Raw genomic sequence first — 27,943 nt, 5'->3', positions numbered from 1 at the left:
TTGCATGAAATTTTGGGTAACCATTTTTGGCCTCAAATTAGATTTTCGGTGAAGAATTTTTTTCTCGAAAGTGCCTAGGATTTCGGGGGTATATGTAATGACCAAAAATGCTTGTAATTGACCCCTGCAACCAAAAATAATTTTTTTAGAACGATTTGAAATTTTTTAATTTTTTTCGACAAATTTCAGCACCTACTCGAATTTTTTTCTCGAAAGTGCGTAGGATTTTAGGGGTATGTCTATTCATAAAAAATGATTGTAATTGTCCCCCGCAACCGAAAATAATTTTTTCAGAATGATTTGAAATTTTTTAATTTCCTTTTTTAATAACTTTCTTGATTTTCGTCTTATTTTGGCCTCTAGAATCTCTCATTAAAGTTTTCTCCAGGAGTGGTCGAACATCCTGTATATGAACAGTTCGCGACATAATATGAAACTTACAAATTGATTTCTTTTCCGGAGGATGATCAGGTTGGGAATCCTCAAATTGATGGATTTTAGTCGTGCAACAATAAACCTACGGAAGAATATCTTGGTCAACGTAACGAACTAACAAATAACATAAAAGAAACTGATGTTCAGTTTTACCTGGCACGGATTTTTAAATTCGGTAAAATGCCTTGGACAATTTACTGGTCTACCTAAAGGAATGGGACCTTTGGTCACGGACGAAGAGTCTACGTCCGACCCTTGATCGTTTTCATCTACGTTATGGGGAATAGCATCTGCATTTCTCAGCCAATTTTCACGAATTTCACTAAAAAGATTCATAGAATAGAATTTAAATTCAAAGATGAGAAAGGATAGATTTACTGCCGAAACAAACCTATTTTTCTCTAGCTTCGGTTGTGGCCCCGAATGACTTATCGGATACCAAGTAATTTCTTGAGAATAGAGTTGCTGTTTCGTGTGCGGCGCTTGCGTGGAAAGTGCGTTGCTTTTAATGGACAAACTACCGTCCGATCCTCTACTTTGCGATCCGTGTTTAGTGTACGACGACGACAACGTACTGTCCAGTAACGAATTGTACCGAGGATCGTAATTAGGCGTACTCGATACTGTCGACGGACGAGCCGGTCTAATAGCCAACATACCATTGCTCGCTACTGCAGACCATTCGAGACTACTGCGTTTCTGATATTCTAAGAAGTATAATGTCGCCATCGCAACTAAGCTGTAAATTAAAGCTCATCTAAGTGCCCCAGGTTCGAATGACGAGAAATACATTAAAAAGAATTCGAAAGTGCAGTCTAATTACCAAAACGCCATGATTAGGATAAGTATAACAATGATGATCTGAATAAATTTGTTACTGCAAAGGAGCTCGTCTTCGCGCTCGCTCTTTTTCACCTTCCCCTGTACAGTGGTCTTATTATTTATAGACGATGAGTATTTGTTACTTGATATGCTAGATATTGTACTAATTGAACTCTTGAGGCTGTCGCCTCTCTTCAGTTTCGCTAGCCGTTTGTTTATTCTTTCCAATTGGTCTATGCGCGTTTCCAAGCTATCCGTTACCTGGAACATTTTAATAGTTATTACTTATTTTATGCTCATTTGGGGTCCCCGAAAATGACGAGGTTCTGGAAAAAATACATTATAATTTGTTAAATTATAAGTGATGAAAGTCGCAAAATAGAGTGGAAATAACGTTTAACTTCAAATTATAAAATTTCTTAGTTTGTGCATAATATTGTATGCCAGTATGTCTTATTATGTTTACGCGCATATCCTCTTCATACAACTACAAAACATCCCAAATTCTTTTCCTTGGTGATTTCAACGTTTATCCTAACTCACACCCGAACTTTGATCACTGTCTCATTTCTGTAAGCTCCCTCCTTTCTCACTTTTCCAACCCCACATATATATCCCGCGCTTTTCCCTAAACGCAGATTCTAATTTTTGACAGTTTCACGAACACATAAAGTTTAGTCTAAGTCTACGAATAACCAATTGTTTTTGTATCCCGTTAGTCCACACAATCTAGTATTCCGACGATAATAAACAATGATCAAGAGGAATACAACAATAAATTGTACTACCTAACACGTCTCAATCATTAGGTTCTCCCACACTTCCAACGATAATGAACGTTTAAAAGAAAACAGCTTTATAGGATATCTTACTTTACATAGTTCTTTCACGGCACCGACATTCTCCATGAATATTCTTTCCTTGTTGACTACCAAAAAGTTCTCGATCCTCTGACCGTTCGGAAGGACTATATCGCCAGCCGGTAGTACGGCTTCCGGTAATATTTGCTGAACTTCTTGCGCTATAACACCCGTGTCTTCTTGGTGTTTGATACCCAATCCCGAGTGTTGCGCGAATTCTGGAGCGTATCTATAGCGAACTACTCTCAGCTGTTGCACGTTTCGTAACTGTTCACGCGTATCCACCTCCTGCACGTTCTGTTTTGCTCGAGCGTCGCTGGGCTGGACAATATGACCTGTCACCTGCGAGCGAGCAAAAGTATCATACAAATGTTAATTTCCATTTTTATACAGGTTGTTCTTCGGCCACCTCGAGGAAAAATTTTAATGGGCAATTCTAGAAGCCAAAATAAGACAAAAATCAAGAATACCAATTTGTTAATTGAGGCTTCGTTAAAAAGTTATTAACGTTTAAAGTTCCGCCTGTAGAATGTAAGCAATTTTTTATGCTGAGTGAGAACCACTACCGCGCACGCGCAGCTGTTCGCAGATTGCCGTTCTACAGGCGGAGCTTTAAACGTTAATAACTTTTTAAAGAAGCCTCAATCAACAAATTGGTATTCTTGATTTTCGTCTTATTTTGGCCTCTAGAATCTCCCATTAAAATTTTTCTCAGAGGTGGCTGAACACCTTGTATAATTTGTCTCTTAACGAAAGAATGTCGTAGACGCACTTTCATGTTGCCATGGACCACCAGAGCTTCGTCTGGCCTGTCCGTGTTAATTCCGACTCGTCCAGCATGATAAACGCTATCAGGTGCAGCTCCTCTTTGCCAACCACCTTCGGCGCCGACACCGCTGCCTTCCGATTCAAACTGTCCCGGATTACTTGCCTGTATACAAACAATGATATTGCCCATGTTTATAAAACAGTCGTATCAAGGTGTCCCGTTTTATTTTCTAAATATGTAATTTCTGATATCATTCCATAATTATTGGGAAATACATTGATTGTAATTTTGATAGGGACACAAGAAAAGAAAAACCTGGTAAATTGATTTTTGTAATAAAATTAAATCAAATTAATTTTAATATACGAGAAATATTTAGAGACTGTCTTATTACAACGTAATAAATATAAGTATTCATTTTAGTTTAAACAGATACCAAGCTTTTTCATTCTTTTGTCGAAGTCTATAAGTCCTCAGAATTTTGTTCCTAACAATTTGCCAACTTGAAAACGCGTAGCCAAAATACTTAGTTCGCACGCATATAGTTTTTTTATTTACTTTTAATGTAATTGACGTGATAACTTATGTCAAATCATCCTATTTTAAAACACCTTAGTCTATCTTCAAGTAATCGATGCTTTCTTAATCCTCGTATCTCCAAATTATTAAGGAATTGCAGACAAAAATAATTGCCTATAACATATTATCAATTTATGAAAATAATTTTGACATTTTGAAGACATTGAAAGACTTTTCCGCATTATTTTTATTGCAGATACGCATAGATATTTATACACAATAAAATCCCTTTCTCGTGTCTTTCGTCCACAAATCCATATGAAATATTATAGTTTACTAAATTGATATTGACTGATGGTAATACATTCTACTTTACCGCGAAGTTTTTCAATACAAAGCATAGGATCAGTACAATATCTCATGTACAAAGCAGTAACATTTGTTGGTAATGAACTGAACAAGTAATTGAACGTGCATATCGAGTGACGATAATGGAGGAGTATTTCATAAAAAGTCTATAAATGCTTTGATATCTATTGGGTATATCGATTCCAATAACTTTGTTAATGGAAACAGGTTTTCTTTTTTCCGGCCAACGTACACTCACAGTTCATAAATTCAATTTTAATTACCGTGAGTTACTTAATATACAGCAAAATTTAACACTCACTTTAATGATTCTAAAAATGAACATCGCTCCATGGTTGACATGTTCATCTTTTGTAAAACGAAGATAAAATTCGACACCAGCAGATATTTATACACAGCGATATCATTAAGCCTGAGAGTTGCCTTTATCTTTTGCCGACGATCGTAGTCGACAATCGAAGAGAAGGACAGCAAGTAAGAAGGAATGAGAAAAAAAAAACATTGTCTTTTATATAAATCGTCGCTCGCACTATAGCTCTTATCGTTTTTTAAATGTCTTCCGCTTCACTGACTCTAAGGGGAATTCCCTCATCACCAGTTGGAAGGAATAGAAATATTCAACTTACGAATCAAATTCATTTTAAAAATCATTACTATAATATGTTTGACACTGTACTAAAGCGAACATTTCTTTGATTTAGAGTAATATTCTCATTCTTTTCAAACGAACTTACGATATCCTCCTATAATTATGTATGTAAATACATAAAAACAATTACCCTGACGATTATTCTTTCCGACGCGTGAGCAACCACTTGGTAGCTAGCTTGGTCCGCGGTGTGAGCGTGGAGACCGACCACCAAATGAAAATATCTCTGATCCGGGTTCGGTTTCCCTTTCTTCCGCATGTTGTTGCTGGTCGTTTCACTAAAGTGAAGACGGCCAACGGTTACCTTCGTAACGCGCTCGCCGCCCAGTTCCACCCTGAAAGCAGCTCTATTTTAGCGTAACGCAGTAACTTCTTCTGGCTACCGAGAATGAAAGAATTTCGCACCAAAGGATCCGAAACGTTCATACAAAATCTTTGAATAGAAAAACGAAAAACAAAGGACGCATCGTGCGCGTGCTACTATCGTTAATTAATCTATTCTAGACTTTTATCTGTATACTTACGTCACGGGATGAAACGGTTTCTTACTTCTGTCGCTTTGACTCTGCTCGACTCTGATCGTTTGCGTCGGCGACTCGACTTTGACGCCGTAAAAGTGTAATTGGAAGCTACTTATCTTTTTCAAACCCTCACCGGTTCTGACGAATATAGCTTCGCCTTGGAGCTGAGCATGGCAGGTGATCTGAAAAGTCGCATTGCTTTTAATCCAGTTCATTTATAGACTACGATGAAAGTATGTTCGTCCATATGTGTTTTGTGTGTGTATAAAAACGATGGCTTAACTGCAACACGCGACTTTTCTAGGCTCCTAACATATGTTCATAGTTGAATAATAAGTTTTGTATATAAACAGCCGTTTGTTTTCATTCGAATGTACAAAATTTCTGTTAAATATTACAAAACAGGACTAAGAGATCTGTCAATATTTTAATTCCTATTTGTAGCTCATAGAATACGATTCTGTGCTTTTATCAAATTTATTTGGAAGAATAGTATTACTAAAATACTTTTATTGCATTACATTATAAACAATAAAAACAGCGAATAATAGATTCAAAGAGCTGCGTACATATACTTTAAAGAGTCATTGTATGTACTTATCCAAACGTATACACTGTTAACCTAAAATACAACAGTAATGTCTACTATAGTATTTTATCTGTACAGGATGATCTGCCTAAACGTTGTCACCTAAATATTTCCCTTATTTGTAATTATATAAAAAATATTTGTTATGCAAGTTATATGACAACGAAAGACTGATACAATGTAAACAATTTTTTAGATCATGATCGTTTTTTTCATAGATTTTAAGGTTATCAATATTTTTTGCACATAAGCGTATATTTTTCTCTGTGGCATCATTACAAATAAGGAAGATATAAAAAGTTTTAGAAACTTTTCCGGCCAGACAGTATATTTTCGGTGAAGAATTTTTTTCTTGAAAGCACGTATGATTTCAGAGGTATGTGTATTGACCAAAAATAATTGTAATTAACCCCCACAACTGAAAATAATTTTTTTAGAACGATTTGAAATTTTTTTTTTCGACGGAAAATTTAGGCACCTACCCCCTGTCGATTTTTCTTAAAAATTCGTTTTTAATTTTTAGTAATTTTATTTGACGCCCTATAGAAAAGTTGTCTAATACTTTTTTGTAGGTACCCATGATCTCTACTTCAGAAAAAAGTTTCATTGAAATATATTCACTATTGTAGAAATCATGGCTGTTTGAAAATTGGACCATTTTTATGGGGTTTTTCTCATTTTGCGGGGTCAAGGATCAACTTTTCGAATATTTTTGCGACTTGTACATATTCTACACTAAAATACGCGTAGTTTGCTTTTTTAAACATTAAAATCGTCCAATCCGTTCAGGAGTTATGACGTTTTACAGATTTGCATGAAATTTCGGGGAACCATTTTTGGCCTCAAATTAGATTTTCGGTAAGGAATTTTTTTCTCGAAAGTGCCTAGGATTTCGGGGGTATATGTAATGACCAAAAATGCTTGTAATTGACCCCTGCAACCAAAAATAATTTTTTTAGAACAATTTGAAATTTTTTAATTTTGTCGAAAAATTTCAGCACCTATTCGAATTTTTTTCTCGAAAGTGCGTAGGATTTTAGGGGTATGTCTATTCACCAAGAATGATTGTAATTGTCCCTCGCAATCGGAAATAATTTTTCCGTGAATGATTTGAAATTTTTAAATTTAATTTTTTAATAACTTTTTAACGAAACCTTAATCAAGAAATTGATATTCTTGATTTTCGTCTTATTTTGGCCTCTAGAATCTTCCATTAGAATTTTTACCAGGGGGTATCTGAACATCCTGTATAAAACACTATTTCAATAGCGAATTCGGTTTTTGTCTACTTCTGATAGGTAATATATGACTCCAAACATGATAATATTTGGCCACCATGGGCGTATGGTGTATCAACTGTCACTATCTATTTTGGAAAGTAATCTCCTTCCATTTTGTTCCTTTTATCTTGCATATAACAATGAATACACATTATTATACACTCATCGTCAATAAGAAAACTGACAATAAAAAATTTGATACTTTAAAAATCACTTAAATCTTGGAATCTAAATAAGTTTCAAGCAACTTGAACGAACTCAAACGAATATTTTGTTTCGTGTAGTTCGTTTTCTAAAATTCTTATTATTTAACAAAATAGATAGTGACTTTGGGGATATTCTGTATAGTGCTTTTTCGTGTTTATAAGTCGAAACATTGACGACACGGTGTCTACCTGAAAATGATTCTTTTTCTGGCATACGAACGCGTCGTCCGAGTTGCTGAAATTAAATCCCTTGTCAGCGTCCACGCGGTAATGCGGCACTGGGAGTTCTTTGAGATTATGGTCGCAAAGAACGTGCCAAGATGTTTGTTGAAAGGGATGAAATCGGATGCACTGATAGCTAGCATCGATATAGCTGTTATCCGCGACCTCGTCGCCATCGAGGACTGCACTGCTGCTGCTACAACTGTGCTCCACTGTGCCTAATTCAGGCTCCTATAAGATCATGTCAATAATAAAGAAGAAATCCAAATTTGATTTACGTGATGTGTTTTAAGGTAAAGTCCATTCAAGTATTTTTTACAGTTACTTTCCTCTTGAAAAATAACAGAAAAAAGATAGTATAAAAGGAATATATAAAACGATAAATATGTACCTCTGTTTTGCATTGCTTCCAGAATAATCAATTTACATTCGATTATTTATTATATATTATATACAAGTGTATATGACAGAAAAATTTTTAAAATTATCTATGTTTATATAACATATTTGCATAGTAAAGTAGGAAATATTATTAATCTGCTATATCAAAATTTTGTTAAAAATCGTGTCAAAGAAATAAAATAAGAATAAATAAATATATTAAGTAATATTTAGAACTAGATTAAATTTTTCTTATAATAAAGGTAACAATTTCTTTTTGTCCAACGTGAAAAATATTACACAATTTATAAACACAATAAATATACTGATGCCAATATTTAGAAATACATAGTACCTTAAAGAAATCACACATGAGAGTATTATTAGAAGGCAAACTTATTTGCATCGATTAGTTGCATGTATAATTGAACAAAGTATTGTGTAATCTTCAACATGTATTTTAAAAGAATTTTGAGATAGTGTTATCTGTGATTAATAATTTTCCATACTGTATTATATAAATATATTATCTAACCATAGATAATTTTTATAATTTTCGTATCACACATATTTGTATAAACATGTTTACCTTTTCGTCCATTCCTCTTTTCATTATACTGCATTATATCATATTGTTTCTGAAGAGAATCAAAATAAAATAATTGAAACGTTAAAAATACTAAGAATGATTTTACCTTAAGTTAGGAAAAGAATGAAAGGAAACTGTACTGTAGAAGGCTAATTATCCAGAAAAATAAATTAAAATTTTTGAATTCTTCTTCTACTTAACACATTGACTGTCGTCGTTCCAGTTACTGCTATCATAATTTCGGAGACAAAATGTTTCAATTAGAACCAACAGCTTTACTACTCTATGGTTTCAAAGATGACCATAATCGGTCTTTTGGACACGTTTGACCTTATTTTTCTCGAAATCCTTACGTGTTTGTGCAATTTCGCGACCAGATTTGGATTCAACATCACAAAATATACAAGAAGTGTCTCATTTAATACTGGTCGAGACTTCTCGATCTAAACCATGTCCTTTTAGGAAAGTGTTCCAACGTTTCGCAAGGTAATCCATGATGACACAAGCTCGATGATTTATAACCACTGTCCTATGACATGGCACAGACATTTTAAATAGACTTAAATCACACGACTCGCAACTACTAACGGTGCATCATTTGATCTCTGAAGAAAAAGATCGCAACAGTTTTCTAAAAAGACACGGTTTACATCCGAAAGTTTCAACCATTATCACCTTTCAGAAAGCCTCAAATATCTTCTATCACGTTTGACTTTTTAAATTTTGTCGAATTGTGTAATCTACTATCCTGCAAAAGTAGATTAACACCAAATTTACGGGTATTAATAGTGTGTACCCATTTCCATCCAAACCTGTTACGTTGATAGATTCATTAAAAATTCACTCATCGATAAAATATGACATAAATTGCTAAAAAATAATATTCGTGATTTTTCTAATTTTACATATGAAATCTAGAGTCCGTCAAAATCGAATAAAGAGAAAATTGAGTGCTTTTAACGTAAGGATTTAGAATAGCGAGCCTTCTATTATACTAGTTTCCAATTGCAGGAATGATGTTCAATCGAACGTTTTAAATGTACTATGTTTAGAATTTATCGATATTAGTAACCGGAAATTTTACTCGTTGCACCTGCTTCACGTGGACAAGACCGTCTTGGCTCAATTTTCTTTTCTTGGGTGCCGATTGCAGCGACGAGTACAACGTGTTGATGTTACCAGGGCTGTGCTCGTGCGGCAAAGGCACCAAGGTTTGGCCTATCTGCTGTTGGGATTGTAGATTAGGTGTACCGGGCGCGAGATGGGACGTCAAGACCGAATGTGTCAGTAACATAGGATCCGTGGACGTAGTTAAGGTCCTCGGCGACGAGGGTAATAAATTTGAAGCGTAGTTAGTCTGATTTCCTTGATGATGCAGAAGCATCTCTTGAAGAGCTACCTTTTGATCTGAAATAGTACAGTTCCTGTAACTGTAAATCCTTAATTGGAAGTTCAGGATTAGTTCGTCGACGCGACTCTGTGCTGTTTCGTCCTGACAGACGCTTCTCACGGAATTTTAAGTGCGTTCTCAGCCACAGATACGATCGCCGACTTGAGTAATTTCGAACATTTTATACACTCACGCGGCGAATGTACATGTTGTGTGTCGTTGTGACCAGGCGGCGAATACGGTGGTTCGCTACCACTGTCCGGTGGACTTTCTGGTAACGCGTGTCTGAAAATGAAAAGTTGATTCCTCTTGAAACGAAACTGGAAACGTTACTCTCGATACCCAGCTGCCGTACGACTTTTCAAATACTCGTGATTCGTTGTGTTCGTTTCTACGTCAAACTGGTGAAATTTTTAATATGCTAGAGTATCAAAATTACTGAACTGGAGACCTGTTGTTAAATGAATTTTTGTTCCATAAATAGATTGTTCTTCACATACAAGTATTAATACATAACAATTGAAGACGCAATACTTTCTGAGATATTTCATATTGTATATTAGGACATTACTTTATCGCAATTGGTGTCTAAACGTCTTACCAGGTGCGTTTAAAAATTTGATTGCACGCTTCCTTGCATTTTCCATCCTATTCTTAAGTTTTAATTTCAACTCTCATCGATGGAACTAAAAGGTATCTAATGTACTTCGTCCCGTAAAACTTGCTCCAGTTTTTAGAATCGTCCTGTATACTAAAATACATTCCACCAATTTGTAAATTCTCGTTCGAATCTTTCAATCAGCATTGCGCAATTCTTGTGCTAACTTAACACGCGTAGGTGTCTTCGTCGTAAATGACAGATCATAATCTGCGGAATTTGTATTCTGTTTCTTGGACCAGCTCAACTTACGGGTGAACGTACGATTGTGGATCCTTGTAAGTAGTGCCGTTTGGTACGGTTGTGGTACCGGATGTGCACGTACTCGAGACCGGATGATTTTGGGTGATCGGAGAGGGTAATCGAGACGGTGGTTGTTGAGTAACCGTCGTCTCGACGCGGCCGCCGTGCGTCGTCGTTCCACCCCCATTTTCATTGTGTGCAAGGGTGTCCGCGAAATATCTACGATAAAACAATCAGTTACGTGATTACGGTATAAAAACAATGACAGTTAATTATGTACCCAGGAGGTACACAAGGGAGAAATTGCACCCTCTTATGCTACAAATATCCATTTTTATAAGCATTCAAAGTTTTCTACGCGTAACAAGAATACTATTCTAATTAGTATTGTTACGTACCTGGCATTTTCTTCAACTTCACCATCTCGAATACTATTTTAAATAGTATTCGTAATAGTTTTCTTATCTAAAAAGAATACTATTTAGAATAGTATTCTAGATGGTCAAGTTGAAGAAAATGCTAGGTACATAAGAATACTGTTTAGAATAGTATTCATGTTACGTGTAGAAAAATTTGAATGTTTACAAAAATGGATATTCGTACTATTCTAAATAGTATTTTAGATGATCAAGTTGAAGAAAATGCTAGATACATAAACTTTTTGAGTTTTATGCGCAATTCTCTAAATCGTTTACTTCTTCGTTTACTTTTTTCATAAATTCGTAAATGTTATCGTTCACAAATAAAGCATGAAATTAATTCAGTACGAAGACATTTCCTATCGTTAATTAATTCAGCAGCGAAAAGGTTAACAATACGTCGTAAATACTTCGTTTACGACACATCGACTACATAAATGAAAGATGTTAAATTTATGTTTATCTTCGAAAGTGACATCATTTCATGACTATTGTTTTACAAATAGAATCCCTCGCAAAGTTCAGTCGTTCGAACGAAATAAAAAATCGGGTTTACAACTGTATTTCGAATACTGGAATTGTATTGTCGATAAGAATAAATATTTAAATTTATTACAAAATAATTTTATAAGGCGTACAAGTGCAACAACGTCTGGAATTTTTAAGTCGCGGTGTAACTTTAATCTTCTCAACAAAAATCGAGTAATGCATCTTAATAATGACACATTGTCTGTTATTGTTACGTGCAATTGTTTATTGAATCATTGCACAACCCATTACAATTTTCTAATACGAAAGAGAATTCTGCACAGCCATTGTGATTTTATTTTCATTATGACGAACGATTTTAAATTTAAAATTTAAAATAGTGAGGAAAGAATTCTATGCATTTTGGAGAATTAATATTATTAAACATTAGTAGCATAAAGTTGTGAATCAGAAAAAGTCTCAATAATATTTATGAATTCCTCTAAACATACCCGTATAATTTTACCTACATTGGTTAGCCTTTCTTCAGGGAATTATATTTAATAACAAAATCGACAATTTAATTTAGTTTAATAACACTAAGCATATCTTAATATCTGAATATTTTTTAAATTAAAAATATATTATAGTCTACGTTTTGTTTTATATATTAATATTATGTTAACATATATTTACTTACTTAACTTATTCAACAATTTTCAATTCTTTAATTTTGCTATTAGCATTGTGGTTTATACTATATTATTATGAACAATCAGTATGGTAATTTCATCCTAGCAATGTTTGGTTTAATTATACTATGTAAATTCCTTGTAAGAAAAGATTTAATTGTTCTTTCTGTGATAATTTGTCCTTAATTTACAGTCATTATGTTTAAAAATATAGTTCATTATAAATAGTCATGGAGGATATTAGATAAAAAAAAAGAATAATGGACATGATTTGTTAATATTATAAATAATTATTATAATAGATTTGAAAAATTTCAACACATACTTCAAGACATTCTAGTGTTTATAATAGAAAATGCTTTAAAGAATGTAAGGATAATGATCGCGATTATCGTATTTAAGAAAAGTAAATAGAATTTTCTGAATCTCACAGGCGAAAAATACAAATACAAATATGTAGAACGGGTAAATAAATTATACGGTCATTGTCTTAATTGCTATTTCACGTTTACGTTTCACAAACGGCTTGACTTTTAAATCGTTTCTGTATTTTAAACGAAACCCAAGATATATTATACCGTTACTCACAATGTAGTTTCTCTGACACTGACCCACTCGTACAGTATTATTTCTACGATCATACATTTGTAAAATACCGTATGTTTAATGAAATATCAACGGTTTCCTAACAGACAAGTTTTTTTCCTCTCATACGCTATTCGCTGGTCTACGAACAAGAAAATAAGATCTAAAGAATTAATTAAAGTCGACAGTTACGAAATCCGATGTCAATTTATACTAATCAGCGATCCGTAACTATTTGATAAATTGGTCTACGACGTTTCTAACGAACGGACAAATTTTTTCGGGGTTTCCCGCCATTCGTGCTTCCACGAATTCCACTTCCGTAACGTAATCTGCGCAACAATTTACGTTGAATAATACATACTATTATATTGCTGGTCGTAATTATGTAATTACCTTGTCACGATTTAAAATCTAAGATCCTTGAAAGTTGTGCCGATTATCATCCAATACTTTTTTGCTAACTCTGGACAATTCTGCGGTTTTCATGTATCAATTATACAATCCAATTAGAAATCGCTGATCCTTTCAACGTTTCATAGGCGACGCGTGTAACTCTAAACCTTGAATCTCTATAATTCGACTGATCGTAATATCATACCGATAAGTACGATTAATTTCTTAGGGTGCGACTAGTAATTCGTACTTCGGAAAATGGGAAAACTAAACTACTAAAAATATATTTATTTATATGTATCATTTAGAGGGATCATTACGTGTAACTCGAACTTTGAAAAAATATTAATGCGTTAGTTTAGCTTTCTTCGTGACCTCGCGACGCAAAGAAAGATCAAGGGTGAAGCTTCTATTCGGTTGATTTGTGAATGAAATCTGTTTCTGAGATCAGTGCGGGGCCTTTAATGGAACGAGTGCGTTAGGTTGGATTACCAGGCCTAACGCGGCAAGCACTGATTCCATCAATTCCGACCAGGCTGTCTCTGTCATTATATCATTACACCTCTGCGGTCGCTACCACATGATATCTGTCTGCAGTTTCCACACACGCATTTATTCGAGTGTACTTGCATGGCTGACCATGTGTTCGGTACGCCGCATGGACGTTCATCTTCTTTCTTCTGTATGTGTTTCGTGCAGACGCGTACACTACCGGCTATAAGTTTGAGACCAGTCCTATAGCGTTACACTTGAAGTTATAACAAATAAATTGTTGGGTCGTCTAACTTGGATTTGATATACAGAGTCACAGTAAATTTCAGCTCTCTTGGAAAAAAACTATTTGAATAATGAGAACAACAAAATTAAACTCTATTTAGAAAATAAGGTATATGTAAAAATAGAAACGAGCGTCAGTTACATAAAGTAAAAGGCAAAAGGATGGAGTAACTTAAAAGTTGAAGAAACAAATCTAAAATTAAATTGTAGGACTATACAGGGTGCTCGGTCAACCTAGGGAAAATTTTAATGGGAGATTCTAGAGGCCAACATAAGACGAAAATTAAGAATACAAATTTGTTGATGGAGGCTTCGTTAAAAATTTATTAACGTTTAAAGTTCCGATCGTACTGAATTTTTTTCTCGAAAATGCGTAGGATTTTTGGGGTATGTTTAATCACTAATAGTGTTTGTAATTGACCCCCGCAACCGAAAATAATTTTTTTAAAATGATTTGAAATTTTTTTTTTTCACAGAAAAATTTAGGCACCCCCTGGTCGATTTTTCTTTAAAATTCGTTTTTCATTTTTAATAAATTTGTTTGACGCTGGACAGAAAAGATGTCTAATACTTTTTTGTAGGTACCCATGAGCTCTACTTCAGGAAAAAGTTTCATTGAAATATATTCACTATTGTAGGAGTTATGGCTGTTTGAAAATTGGACCATTTTTATGGGGTTTTCTCATTTTGCGGGGACAAGGACCAACTTTTCGAATATTTTTGCGATTTGTACATATTCTCCACCAAAATACGCGTAGTTTGCTTTTTTAAACATTAAAATCGTCCAATCCGTTCAGAAGTTATGTCGTTTTAAAGATTCGTATGAAATTTCGGGGTAACATTTCTGGCCAGAAATTATAATTTCGGTAAGGAATTTTTTTCTCGAAACTGCGTAGGATTTCGGGGGTATGTCTTTTGACCAAAAATGCTTGTAACTGTCTCCTGCAACAGAAAATATTTTTTCCAGAACGATTTGAAATTTTTTAATTTCGCAGAAAAATTTCAACACCTACTCGAATTTTTTTCTGGAAACTACGTAGGAATTCAGGGGTATGTCTATTCACCAAAAATGCTTGTAATTGACCCTTGTAACTAAAAATAATTTTTCCAAGGCGATTCGAAATTTTTTAATTTAATTTTTTAATAACTTTTTCGAAGCCTCAATCAAGAAATTGATATTCTTGATTTTCGTCTTATTTTGGCTTCTAGAATCTCCCATTAAAATTTTTCGCAGAGGTGACCGATCATGCTGTATAATATTATCTCACAGGAACGAAATAAGAGGATGTTTGTATTAAATCTCAACGAATTTTTACATACGTATCGTAAATTTCAGCTCTCTTGTGGAAAAAAGCTGTTTGAATAGTGAGAACAACAAAATTAAACTCTATTTAGAAGAGGAGGTACATATAAAAATAGAAATGGGTGTCAGTTAAATGAAATAAAAGGTAAAAAGATGAAATAAATTAAAAGTTGAAGAACTAAACCTAGAATTAGATTGTAGAACTATTTAGTAATATTTCACACAATGAATAGGTTACTGAATACAATGTAACTGTATAAACAATAAACTGTATGTTTAGCTTTTATTTTAATGATGGGTCCTTTGGGTTTACAAACAATTTGACATTAATTTTGTAAATAAAATTCAATTTTCTTACTCTCGTTATTAGAACAATTTTTATAGCCGATTAAAATGTTTTTGAATGGTTACATAATTAACGCTAAATATATTTAACAATCGAACTATACGAGAATAAACATTCGGCCATTCGATTAATTCCCAGAGAATTCTGTTTAAGAGAACTCTGAAATCTGTTTAAGGGAATAATACTTGTATTGATTAGAAATAATTATTTGAAATGTAACGAACTGAAATTCCAAGGACTCCTAAATACTATCCATTTTCCACAGAACAATTTCCACTAACGGATATGAGTTTGAAACCAAGAAATATAGCTAAGAAACTAACATTATTACTAATATTGAAGGAATAGTGGCTACCAAATTCAATAGACCTATTAATATTTATTCAAACGTTTGTATCGTCGAGGCAGAAAATATTTAACAATTGATCTAAACTTACAAATATTTTATTAATTGAAAAATAGAACTATCGAAGCAAGTGGCACTCGTGCTAGCTATTATGTTTATTTAAAAAATTGAAGAGAATTTATCGCAGAAGCCAATGTTTAGTTTATGAATTGTAAATTCGAAATTTAACGAACTGAAATTCCAAGGAGTCTTATCGAATTACCATAAAACAGTTTCCAACTCATCGAGGAGTGGCCTCAAACTTCTGATCGGTAGTGTATATGCACTTTCGATCTTCCGCGGGTGCGTGCATAGAACCGTTGCATCGACTTCGCCGTCTACGAGAATTACTCACTCTAAATAATAGCGAGACATGGAATATATTCGTATTCCCCGGTATCCGCCAATGAAGTTGCTGTTGCAACGTATTTTCTTACGTAATCGTTGGCAACAACGTTTCGACGTAGATTACGCAAGAAAATTTAAGAATTTGTTAACGGAACAATTATACAAATTAGAAGTTTAATCATAAAAATAGAAATCGTTCGAAGCCTGAATTTTAATTCGAACAAAAACATGCGTAAAGAACTTAAGGGGGTATCATACTATAGAACGCAATTGTTTATTTAAAAATGAAATGAAAAAAAATCGATTTAAAGGTTCTAGAGTTGTTAACACTAATCGTATCAAGCCCGGTCAAATGGTTTTAAAATTTAACTTAAAATTGTATATTTTTTGTTATTTTTTTTTTGTTCGTCTAACTTCATGTAAATTCTTATATTATCTGATTAAGGATTTAAATGGAATCTTAATATGACGGGGTTTACGATGCAGATGGGATTTGTTCGCTATTTATGAGGATTAGTTATTATTATTAAAGGAATCTCCAAATTCCCCTCTGGATTTGAAATCCTTGGAGCTCTTCAAGATCAAGAACTAGAAAAATTATTTCTCAAGTTGAGATACTGAGGGAAATTTTGGATAGAATTTCTGAATTTTAACAAAGTTACAAAAATAAAAAATAAATTTTATGTTATGTAGTTTACAATCATCTAAAATCCAAATTTTAATTTTGCAGAATATAATATGGTTTTGATCTGGTAGTGAACGTGTTAAGGGTTACAATAAGAGGATTTCTCAGAGTCTCATAGAGTTTAACCTCACAGACAGAGATTCTCCTGAAGTGCAACAAGCTTTTTAAGACTGAATGCACACAGGAACAACGATCATCATTGGAAGCAACGGGCTTCCACCGCAGTTTATTTAATTGAGATTAAATAAATACAATTGTTTTGTTTGGGTGGTCCTTCGAGTGATTTCGGCACACAGCACTGGTATTAACTCAGCGAAAGCGTAGAAACGAGAGTAGAATACTCCCTTAAAGGCAAACACGGAGAACTAAATGATCAAAGGCACGTTGCGCCTAGTCCATTCAATTCAGAGACTCAACACGATGAGTTCTATGGTTGGCAGGAAACGCGTGCCATTGCAACACGCTGGTAAGCGCATTACATCTGAATTCTTTAATTGACATGATTTGAAACGGGGTGGCCTGAAGTGAGAACGTTTTATCGTTACTGCGAATTCGTGATCGCCAGTAGCGCAGTAAATTTTATCCGCGTTGTAACTGTGAACCGGATACGTAGGCACGAGTTAATGAAATTTCTTATGTAAAATCTTCTACGAGGATTTCCATGCAAGAAGAACTTCTATACAATTTCGTATTGTCTGATAATAAGGCTATTCATTGCGTAATTAAAAACGCGATTAATTCGCTGCGTAGTGTCGTAATTGCGAATAATAAGAATTACGCAGACGACTCTGTAATATTGAAATAAGAATGAGGATCTAATCAGAGGATGTTTCATTTATTCATTCTATTTTGCAAAGCAAGTTTAATCTATCGAGTTGCCTATTTATTCGTTAGGTATCTTACAACGAATGTTCACGATCTTCTCCGGTTGGCTTCTAAAGACAATATTCTTTAAATGTAAGTTAATGTATTGAAATAAACCAGGGATCGGAGAAAATAGTTAACATTTTGTTTAGATTCTTGTGGTACTTTTATGACAATACTTTTTAAAAATTGTTTTTATGGAACATATGTTTTAGAACTTTAATTAGATATATTAATTATATTCAAGAAAGATGAATTGTATTTGAATGGTCAAGAAAGGTCGAAAACATTCATTATACAACAGCTGAGGAACAAATAAATTACTTAGTAGATCAAACTTCCTTTGTGAATTAATATACAAGTCAAAAAATCGGTTGCTTTATATTCATTTTTCTGTAACTCGTTTTTTATTAAAGAATTGCACACGTTACTCCGAAAGGTATACTTATGAAAAAGATTAAATGAAATTAATATTTAGTTTTACGAAAGCTATTTGAAATATAAATGGAAGCAGTATTTTATTAATATTTGTCATACAGATACTTTTTGTAGACTACTTATTAATCATGGCTCACGAAACTCGCGATAAGTAATCAGTTTCATTGGTAATTTTGAACACAGAACAAAATATCGAAAGGAACTGTACATCTATGATTGATCGAATGTGAAGTCGAGATTCTGATTGCGGTAGAGATGCATATGCACGTATGTTACCAATGTAGGCGTCAACGATGGCTTCCGACTAAAATTGAATCCCATCGTTGACCGAGAAACATTTAAAATCGATTTTACAAGATCTGAATTACATATAAGAAAAGTATAAAACCTTCGCAAGGCTTAAACAAACCTTATTTTATTATTCACTAACCGACGAACTTTTTCGAACTACAAAAATATCTATACATACTTATAATACATAAGAATATTCTCAAATAGTCAAATATAGTATGTAATAAACATTTTGTAATAACTGTCCTAACAAACCATCATTATGTCTGCTTCAACAAAATACACGTTACATGGAATTATAAACAAAAAACATTAAAAATATATTTTCCTGTATAGAAACTATTCTTGTGTGGATTTTGTTTTACTGTTTTATTTTTTTTTTGTATTACTTTTTTAAATATTTACAGACATCAACAAATAAATTTCTAATACAAAAATTATTGAAACCTATTTTAAATCTATTAATACGCATATATACAGCGTTATTTCTTCTTCATTCCCCTTAATTTTGTGATGATAACATACTACATATATTGTATTAATTTGTGTCTCCTTCATTATGAATGATTTATACTTAATTAAGTAATTACTAAACATATGCATCACTAACATAATCACCAAGGAAAATATTTTCTCTATCGTCTTTCAGGTTGAAACGTAATTCGCATGATTTCTATGACTTTGAATTCGTTTCACTATTTCTACATTATTATCTTCATGCTATCATCGTTTATTCGTAGATTATGTACAACGTTTCAGTTAGTCATAGTACTGTCACTTTTCGATTAGTGATATCATATTTCCAAATCATCAATCAAACGTATCGCTACTTCGAGATCTTGTAATTATCGTTTTCAGAATTATTATTCAGGTATCGTGCTGAATAATTACGTATATTACATGGATGTATCTCAACGTCTGTTTAAAAAGAGTTTGAAGACCAACACATAAACGTAATTCGAAATAGAAAATAAATGCGACTAAATAATAGAATAATTGTTTCTATTGCAATTGTTTTTATACAGAACTTCATCGCAAAGAAGTAAGTTATTTTACAAATTCTTACGAAGAAAATCATTAACAAAAAGCTCTTACTTAAGTTGAGGATAATAATTGTGAAATCTGAAAAATATTGAATTCTTTTCAGTTGCTCATAATAATTATCGACCAGAAAAAATTTATTCAGTACACTCACCCTATTAAATTGATTAAATATTAAATTGAAATTGTACTCTTAAATACCTATTTTTAATGCGTTTTCTTTTTTCACGCTACTAAAAATACTGTTTCGTAAATTTTTGTCGATAAAGCAGGGATTATTGTATTTGACAATTGTAGAAGGGGGTCGCGACTCGAAAAATGTAACATACTATTTATGTATAATATTTGTAAAATAATGATGAAACAAAGTAAACATTAAAGTAAGAATGATATGTAAAAAACACCGAACCAAGTTCGAAGTGACATTTAAATCAAGATTGGCCTGAGGTTTTTCTCAGCTTTGATGCGAGAGCTGTATTTACAACGTCTCTGATAAGATCTAACAAGCGAATAGTCATGCCACTCTACACGGTAGATGGCATAGACTAGGAAATTTTGTGTGAACACTCACGTGGCCGGTTGTTCGCTGTCGCTGTTAATAAAATCTTCCAATTGCGAGAAGTCCAGGGCCTCGTTGTCTATGCCTCCGACGAAATCGCCCCGACCTGAAACGAGAAAAAAACGCTAGTTTTAGTTGGTCTTGCCTATCCTCTTAGTCGAGGATGCTAACTGATAACGATCTCGAACTATAGCAATGACGCAAACGTCGTTTGAATAACATCTAACGTCCAACGTTTCGAAACGTCTAACAGTACAATAAACCAGAAAGTAATTATTAGTCGAATCAATTGTTTTCCTGCAGAAACATTCCCTTCTCGCGTGCTTATGCAGCTTTTTATTAACATAACGTTACACAACTCTTACATCATGTGTTGCGATTTTTCCTCTACGTTAATACAACAGTTTCTAAACACCGGTTTACATACAATAGGATCCCGAAATTGTAGCTTGAAACTCCCAGGAACGTATCAATCATACGTTCAACACTGTTCTCTCACTCGAATATGTAGAAACAAATAAGCTATTCACAGTAAATGATTTATGTATATATTTGCACATCTTTGAGTTTCGTTTACTTACTGAGTTTTTTTTTGTTGAGTAACTAAACAGTTGAAATCTTTATTTTTTTGTATAGTAAACAGAAAGTGTTGCTATCGGTAAAAATCTGACTCTTAATGTGGTTGTTACGTTTCTCGATCTTTTGTAAGATGTAGTATACTAAACGCACTGTAAGATCTAGTATGCCAAACGTACGGAGACGAAAAAAAAATCAGATCGAACGATAAAAGAAAAGCATAAACGTGTGTAAGAATCGGGTGCATGATATATTTCGATTAATAAAGGTGTTAATATACTTTCGTTACGTTAACTTGTGAGTGCAAAATTAATAACCATCCTGTTTCTCAAACTTACACTTTTGAATGCCTTGAGTCTAAATTTGCAAAAGAAACATAAATTTCTATGAATGAATGTACGTATGTATCTATGTTGGTGTCTGGTTTGCACTATATCTCAAGAGTGATTTATTAGAAAACCATCAACTTTTGTGCGCTGACTTATACAAGGTATGGCGGAAATAGTTGTACAGTCGAAAAGAGTAATGAATAACTGAATCGAAAATTTGAAATAAAATTTTTTCATGTAAGATAAAATTTTTAAGAAAAATTTTGAAAGTTCGTTACTTAACAAAATATTGAGAAGCTTATGCAAACGTATAATTGTTTATTTGCAGATAATTCCTTTAAAAATTAAAATTACCTTTGCACTTACAATAGGATTTTGTTCATTAATCGTATTTTTTCATTCGTCAAGTTTCAGTGGTTTTTAACTTATACTTACCTATAATTTTGCTTACTGTTCCACGAGTGCGATTTACAACCTTCCCTATTTCCCGAAATGAATTTCCATCGTTCCTTAACGTAACAGTAAGTGTTATCGGATCCTCCGATGTTCCTGTACGTTTTCCACTCATACTTCTATTTATATATTATAAATTTAATATTTATGTAAACTAGCGTGTACTTATATAAATTCACGGATAGTTCAGCATCTAATTGTCCCAAAGAACTAGTTTACACGACTCTGTTTCACAGAAGACTATCAAAAGCATTTCCGAACGACTGTCTTACGATAGTCCTTCGTTTACAAAACAATTGAACGTTAATCACTAAGATGTGTCTCATTATACACTCATTATACCCAATAAATTACCATGTTACTACCTTCGTCTTCGTGAGAAACCACATAAATATCAAACGAGCTTCATTTTTATAAGACGCATAATCGCTTTTGACTCTTTTTTGAAACTTGATGCAAAAAAAAAAATATATATAAAATCTTCGTAATATATATTATCGAATTGTGAAACACCTCGTACTCGATATAGTAATTTACCACTACTAAATTGATTTACTAACGCTGCATGGAGATTGCTAATCGAATGAATGCTTAACGTATCTGGCGCTTATTACACGCACGATACGAACTGCGATAGACGAATATCAGTGTCATTACCAGTATTATTATTTTAAACGGATAACGCGGATCGAACGCGTTCGAACTAATATTCTAATCTTAAAAGTAAAAGCATGCAGGAATTCAAGGCGACCGCGGTTGGCTGCTGCGCATATACAAATGCTTTCGAAATAATTCCCTTACATGTGTCCGGCCGAAAGACCTTTGCGAAGACCTCGACGTGAAATATGTGTATTCGCGATTCTGCATCAGTCGTTCTCACCTGCAACGCCTCGCGACTCCCACGCGAATGTCTCACGGTATACCTGAATTATCTGCATCCTCATTCCTGCGGCGTCTTCGTCCAAGAAACAATCTCTAACACATTCGCGAAGACGCGCGCGCGTGCATCCATGCTCATTTATTAAGAATGACATTCAAAGCGTACGAGAAAAAGAAGTCGTAGCAAGCTTATTGAGATAATTCGATTGTAAGATTGACCAGAGAGTTCGTGCTAATTTTCAGGTGCTCTTAAACGCAATTAACTTCAAATCTTAAAAACACACGCTTGTTATTATAAGAAAACAAATCAAAAAAGAATTTTCCATTCAAATATTTTTATTTACGTATCATTGATATTGTAGTCGTATTTATATATTGCAAAATTAATTTTAACATTCTTAGATTGGCCAGAGAGTTCGTGCTAATTTTCAGGTGCTCTTAAACGCAATTAACTTCAAATCTTAAAAACACGCGCTTATTATTATAAGAAAACAAATCAAAAAAGAATTTTCCATTCAAATATTTTTATTTACGTATCATTGATATATTAGTCGTATTTGTATATAGCAAAATTAATTTTTAACAGAAAATAATTAACTAAAACAAGTATTTCTCTCTACATATAATAAAGACGAAACAAATTGTATATATTTTTAAATACATTTAAACATATACAGATAAAACAATTAGAAACAAATATAAATCATAGTTTAAATAACTTGTAGTGATAATTTTGTTATTATTTATTGTTGGTATTATACATATACATCTTCATTATTATCAGATGAATTTAATGGGGCTGAAAAATCAGTGTCTCTTAAAACTAAATATTTTAGTACACTTTTGTATTTTTCCTTTAATGAGATAAATAAGGATCTGAATGAAAGAAGAAGCATTTTCATCAAATCCATATTAATATCGTATTCTAAAAACAAATTATCTTAAGAAAGAGGAGCAGATGAATTTTATACTGATTCAAAGTACATAAAAAGAACTAGTTTTAGTCCAAAAATGAAAGAAGATATGTTTCGTTTTTTTGCAATCTTCTCTGGAATTTGGGAAATACGACAAAGAAGTAATAAGATTAGAATTATTGAAACTTACCCGTATCATTAAATGCGAGAATTTTTAATTATTAAAACTAAAACACTTTAATCTTATTTTCAAAAAGAAAAATAACTTGTAAATACAACAAAAATATATCAGAGAAATATATGATGTTATTTATATTACCAAATTACAATGTTCACATATTGAGGAGGTGTTTACTATCAATTCCATGAAATGGAATACAAAATTAAAACATTCAATATTTCTATTTTCGATCACGGGTCGTGATACTGAGTCGAGCTGAGCGACTACCGTCGAGGCACGTATTGGTAGTGCTTTATCATTGCTTCTAATTATTCATTGATACATAGATACAAAACCCAATGATCAACTGTACTTCGTTCGAGTGCATAGTCATTCGAAAAGAACTGACTTCACAGCTATGCCAACGAAATTTATACATGCCTCGTGCTCGATTCGTAGACGACAAATTTTCAACGTTTATAGTACAGTCATACTCTAATACTTACGTCTTTTCAACTTACGTCATTTTGCACTTTTATCGTTTCTAATAGAGACACAATAAACGTTTGTTCAAACATTCAGGTTCGTGTTCCCATGCTTCGTTTTATATATTTATTTTATAATTACAAATATAACGACACGCTAAACTTTATCTTCCTAGTCGCTTTTACTAAAGAATGGAAAATCTATCTAATAAATACAATATTCGTATACGGTGTGTTTCAAATATTTTCAAAACTGTTAATGATATGGGAAAACGTTTAACATAAAAATTAAATGATTTTGAGAGGACATATGTATGAAGGTAATTAATAATTTTTTTAAATGTAATTATGTATTTTTTAATAGATCATTCGATGTAACTAATAATTTCCCGTGAAAAACTATTAAGCCATTGTTGAGAAGATATTTCAACGTAAATATTGAAGCTTTTAAATTATTACGTTGAAATATTTGTTAACTAATAGCTTTGTGTAATAAATAATGCACTTCTTTTATGGGAATGAGGAATTGAATCGATTAATGCATTAAAAAATACTGATTGTCATACGAAAGAGAACGTTATTTTAGGATAATAATAATTTAATGATATAGTAGAAATATGTACATTTAAATATCTTCCAAATTAATGAAGAAATGGCGACTTACATTGAACAGTGGATTAAAAAATCTATGATTCTATTAAAAAAAATATTACTGATCTATACATATCTATAAACAAACTAATTGTATTCAAATTATGCTTCCCTTGAGTCCATTTAATTCTTGTGTGAAACATTTTTCAGTATCGTCAACAGTTTTAAAGATATTTGAATGGACAGAGTTCGTGAGACAGACTGTACATACATATATAAAAAACTAAATAATACATAAAATTTTTGCTGCATTTTTTTCATATTTTAAAGATAGTTCTTTATATCATAGAAAAGTTTATTTTCACGAAAAAAGGGATAAAAATCATCAGTTTTTAGAACTAGTACAGTAGAATCACTCATTAAGGGTGTCCTCTGGTTTAGAACGCTAAAAAGAATTTTTTCTTCTAACCACTATTGATATTAGCTTTTTCAAACTATCCACATTCATTTGTACATATTTCAAGAAGGCATTTATTATTTTCATAAAGATTAGTTTATTGAAAAAATATGTAAACTGAAGTACTTCATACTTTCTCGAATCGGTGCTTTAAAACGACACTGAACGTTGCTCATATCGCTATATTTAGCAAGATCAGGAAATTGTTCAGCATATAAACATACTGCTTATCTCATACTTTGGCTGTATTCCATATAAATGAAAACCAAATCAACTTTCTCCTTTACCATGTAAGGCATTATGAAAGCTTCGATAAATTTATGAAGCCACGTTTTGATCGCTAACGTCTCACGGATTAGCATTCATGAATACAGATAAATATGAAGTATACAACATGATTGAATATTTGCTTCCATTCTGAGATTATCATCGAAAAAGATATTCCTATTATTTTAATCGGTTATCTTTGATAGCAAGTCTCTTGTACTCTTTGTATAGTTAACTAATCATAATAGTATTCCATCTTACCTAGTAATAGATGTACGAAGAGATTCTTAGAAGAGATTAACCGAAAAACGCCATATTCTTTTGCTTGTTCAAAAACTAAAGTTTGAATGATACATAAATTATTCAAATCTCCTAAATTAATATTTTTGATGATACGAAATAATGTGTAGCATTACAAAAACCAGTGAATATAAAATTTTTTAAATCGAGTATCCAATAGACTAAGAATAAATGTTCACGGTAAACGACTAACTTTGTAGAGAAAATAAATAATTGCGATAGAATGTAGAGTTTTCTTATTTATGAAAAAAAGCATCAAGTACTTCCCGGTTAGCCCAATACAAGGCATTAATAACTGTAAAGTCGTGATAGTGTGCAGTAATGGTTCGAGCGTAAGAGAAAGTGCGAATTCATTGAATGAGCAAGAACAAATTTCACGGACAATTGGAATCCGACGACGATGCAGCCGAATGAACAAAGTGTAAACGTGGACAGAAGCGATCGCCAGAAATCACTGGAACGACCTAGGGGCTGATACGATACTCATGATCTTTATCACGAACGGCCATGACGCTTATTTCCGATTTATGAACTTCCCGTCGCGAAGAAAATTTTATTCGAGAGAAATCCAGCTCGTTTCATCGTAAAATCGCAATTCATATTAAACATTTTTACTTATGGTTGTGGACCCTTTCCAAAAATCATACATTCTTACTTTACAATTTGGAATAATTAGCGTAAACCCCCAGTAATGCTTTCTTCCAAGGTGATGGAATTTAGTTCTTCGCTAGTTTTTTTCAAGTTGATTGAAGAATCTTAGGTTTGTAAACACGTGTACTTTATAAACAGAGTTAACAAATGAAACTACGGATAAACTGTTAGCAATAACTATAAGATCCATGAACTGTGAAAGATGCAAAGCAACTGTTTCATTGTTTTGAACTTAGACTGTCAGCTAACTTTCTGAAAAATTAAAATTTTGTTATGAATACTAGCATTTTTGCCAGCTCTAGAGATGGTGTTTTACATTAAAGTAAATATCGAATTTAATTAAAAACAGCACTTGCCATAATTGCGATATTGTAATAGTAATAAACAGAATTTTATTCCAATAATAAATGACGAATAAGAACTCTGTGTAAGGATTTATTCGTTTAAAAGCATACATCAACAGTTTAACTTCAATCTACTGTTCGGGAATTTGTACCTAGAAGAGAGTTTTGATTTCGTTCTTGAAACTCAACAATATTAAATATATGTCGTAAACTATTAAACAATTTCAATTTACTCTTTACGATTGGAATTATCTTGACTATAATCGATATTTAAATTTAATCGATGCGAAGAATGTCATCGAAAACACAAACGTGCGACTGGTTGGCGGTGACGTTTGAATATGGCCTTTGAAGGTAGTCGAGATCGTTGTCTGACTACCGGAATGTTTAAAAAAGAAAAATACGAAAAGAGAAGAAGAGAATAGAAAGGGTTTCCAGACGTCCAAGACGTGTCTCTTAAAAGAGAAATATTTCCTTCGAAGGACTCATCAGTTTTCGTTGATCATTCTATTTTATTTTCAAATAAGATTTATTTTAGTTAATAGTTACATTGTTACCTAGTTAAAAGATATTAAATATCATGAAACGTGTTACAAGACAATTGACAGAATAATTTTGTGTGAAAATATTTCTCCGACATATAAATTTCAAAAAATATCAGATACATTTATCGATTAATATTTCTGAAGGGAAAGGCGTCCTCTATTCCGCGACAAATGCGTTAAGCGTTTCATAATTACACGTTTCGACCACTTTTTGGGAGATTTCGTCCCACAATCTGTTGTGAGAATCAGGCCAGCTGTTTTTGAGTCGCGCGCGTAAACATTCGCTTATGTGTATCGCAGAATACAATGCGATCACGTACGTAAGTACCTTGGGTACACTTAAGCGTTTAAGACTCCATGTCGAGTGTCATAACTCGTTGCTTCCGGCCGGCCATTCATGGCGGCAACCAAGTGTAAAGGCGCCTTTAAGACTTCGGGACGGAAAATATCGTACGAGTCTGGTCGAGTTGTCGATGAATGGCGCGTTCAACGATCAACCAGCCGGCGCGTAATTTGTTAACTAAACACCGGCTTACGGGTTTCAAGTGCTTTTCGAGTAGCTACATGCTTGCATCCGTAGCGAGGTTGGACGCGGTTAGTTTGTAAACAACATTACTGACGAATACGTACGCTCAGGACTGGTGTGGAGACTGCTTTCGGAGTAGCACTGCGTGGAACTGTAGTACACATACAGGTCGACCCAAATTTAGTGGCACAAATAGGGTCAAGAAGATTCAATGGCTCGAAATAAGACGAACATCAAGAATAAGGTTTGCATTGGAGTCTTAGGAGCCTTCGTTTTTAAAACATTACAATTCAAACTTTGTATAGACCTCAGCCCCTACCTAAATATAATTGTAAACCCATATAATCGAAATTACATTGGCTTTGAA

At 33.1% G+C, this 27,943-nt stretch overlaps 1 protein-coding gene across 6 annotated transcripts in view; it reads right to left on the bottom strand.

Annotated features, from left to right (window-relative positions):
- LOC143340552 (myelin regulatory factor) overlaps positions 1 to 27,943 on the bottom strand; it is a 136,975-nt gene that overhangs the window by 5,123 nt on the left and 103,909 nt on the right. For 2 of the 6 annotated variants that reach the window (XM_076762657.1, XM_076762658.1), the window contains exons 2-14: positions 20,112 to 20,205; positions 10,512 to 10,721; positions 9,795 to 9,886; positions 9,284 to 9,618; positions 7,209 to 7,472; positions 4,948 to 5,126; positions 4,554 to 4,770; positions 2,890 to 3,048; positions 2,130 to 2,459; positions 1,259 to 1,518; positions 827 to 1,174; positions 589 to 757; positions 442 to 517 (exon numbers count right to left, since the gene is read on the bottom strand). In XM_076762657.1, the coding sequence (XP_076618772.1) occupies positions 442 to 517; positions 589 to 757; positions 827 to 1,174; positions 1,259 to 1,518; positions 2,130 to 2,459; positions 2,890 to 3,048; positions 4,554 to 4,770; positions 4,948 to 5,126; positions 7,209 to 7,472; positions 9,284 to 9,618; positions 9,795 to 9,886; positions 10,512 to 10,721; positions 20,112 to 20,205 (2,733 nt within the window). The remainder of the gene's footprint in view (positions 1 to 441; positions 518 to 588; positions 758 to 826; positions 1,175 to 1,258; positions 1,519 to 2,129; positions 2,460 to 2,889; positions 3,049 to 4,553; positions 4,771 to 4,947; positions 5,127 to 7,208; positions 7,473 to 9,283; positions 9,619 to 9,794; positions 9,887 to 10,511; positions 10,722 to 20,111; positions 20,206 to 27,943) is intronic. The other 4 variants (XM_076762660.1, XM_076762661.1, XM_076762663.1 and 1 more) reach the window with 4 other exon arrangements.

The sequence above is a fragment of the Colletes latitarsis genome, chromosome 3 (assembly GCF_051014445.1).
Source record: "Colletes latitarsis isolate SP2378_abdomen chromosome 3, iyColLati1, whole genome shotgun sequence".
In the NCBI taxonomy this organism is placed as follows: domain Eukaryota; kingdom Metazoa; phylum Arthropoda; class Insecta; order Hymenoptera; family Colletidae; genus Colletes; species Colletes latitarsis.
The sequence above is the reverse complement of the archived record's forward strand: the minus strand, read 5'-3'. Positions and strand labels throughout refer to the sequence as shown.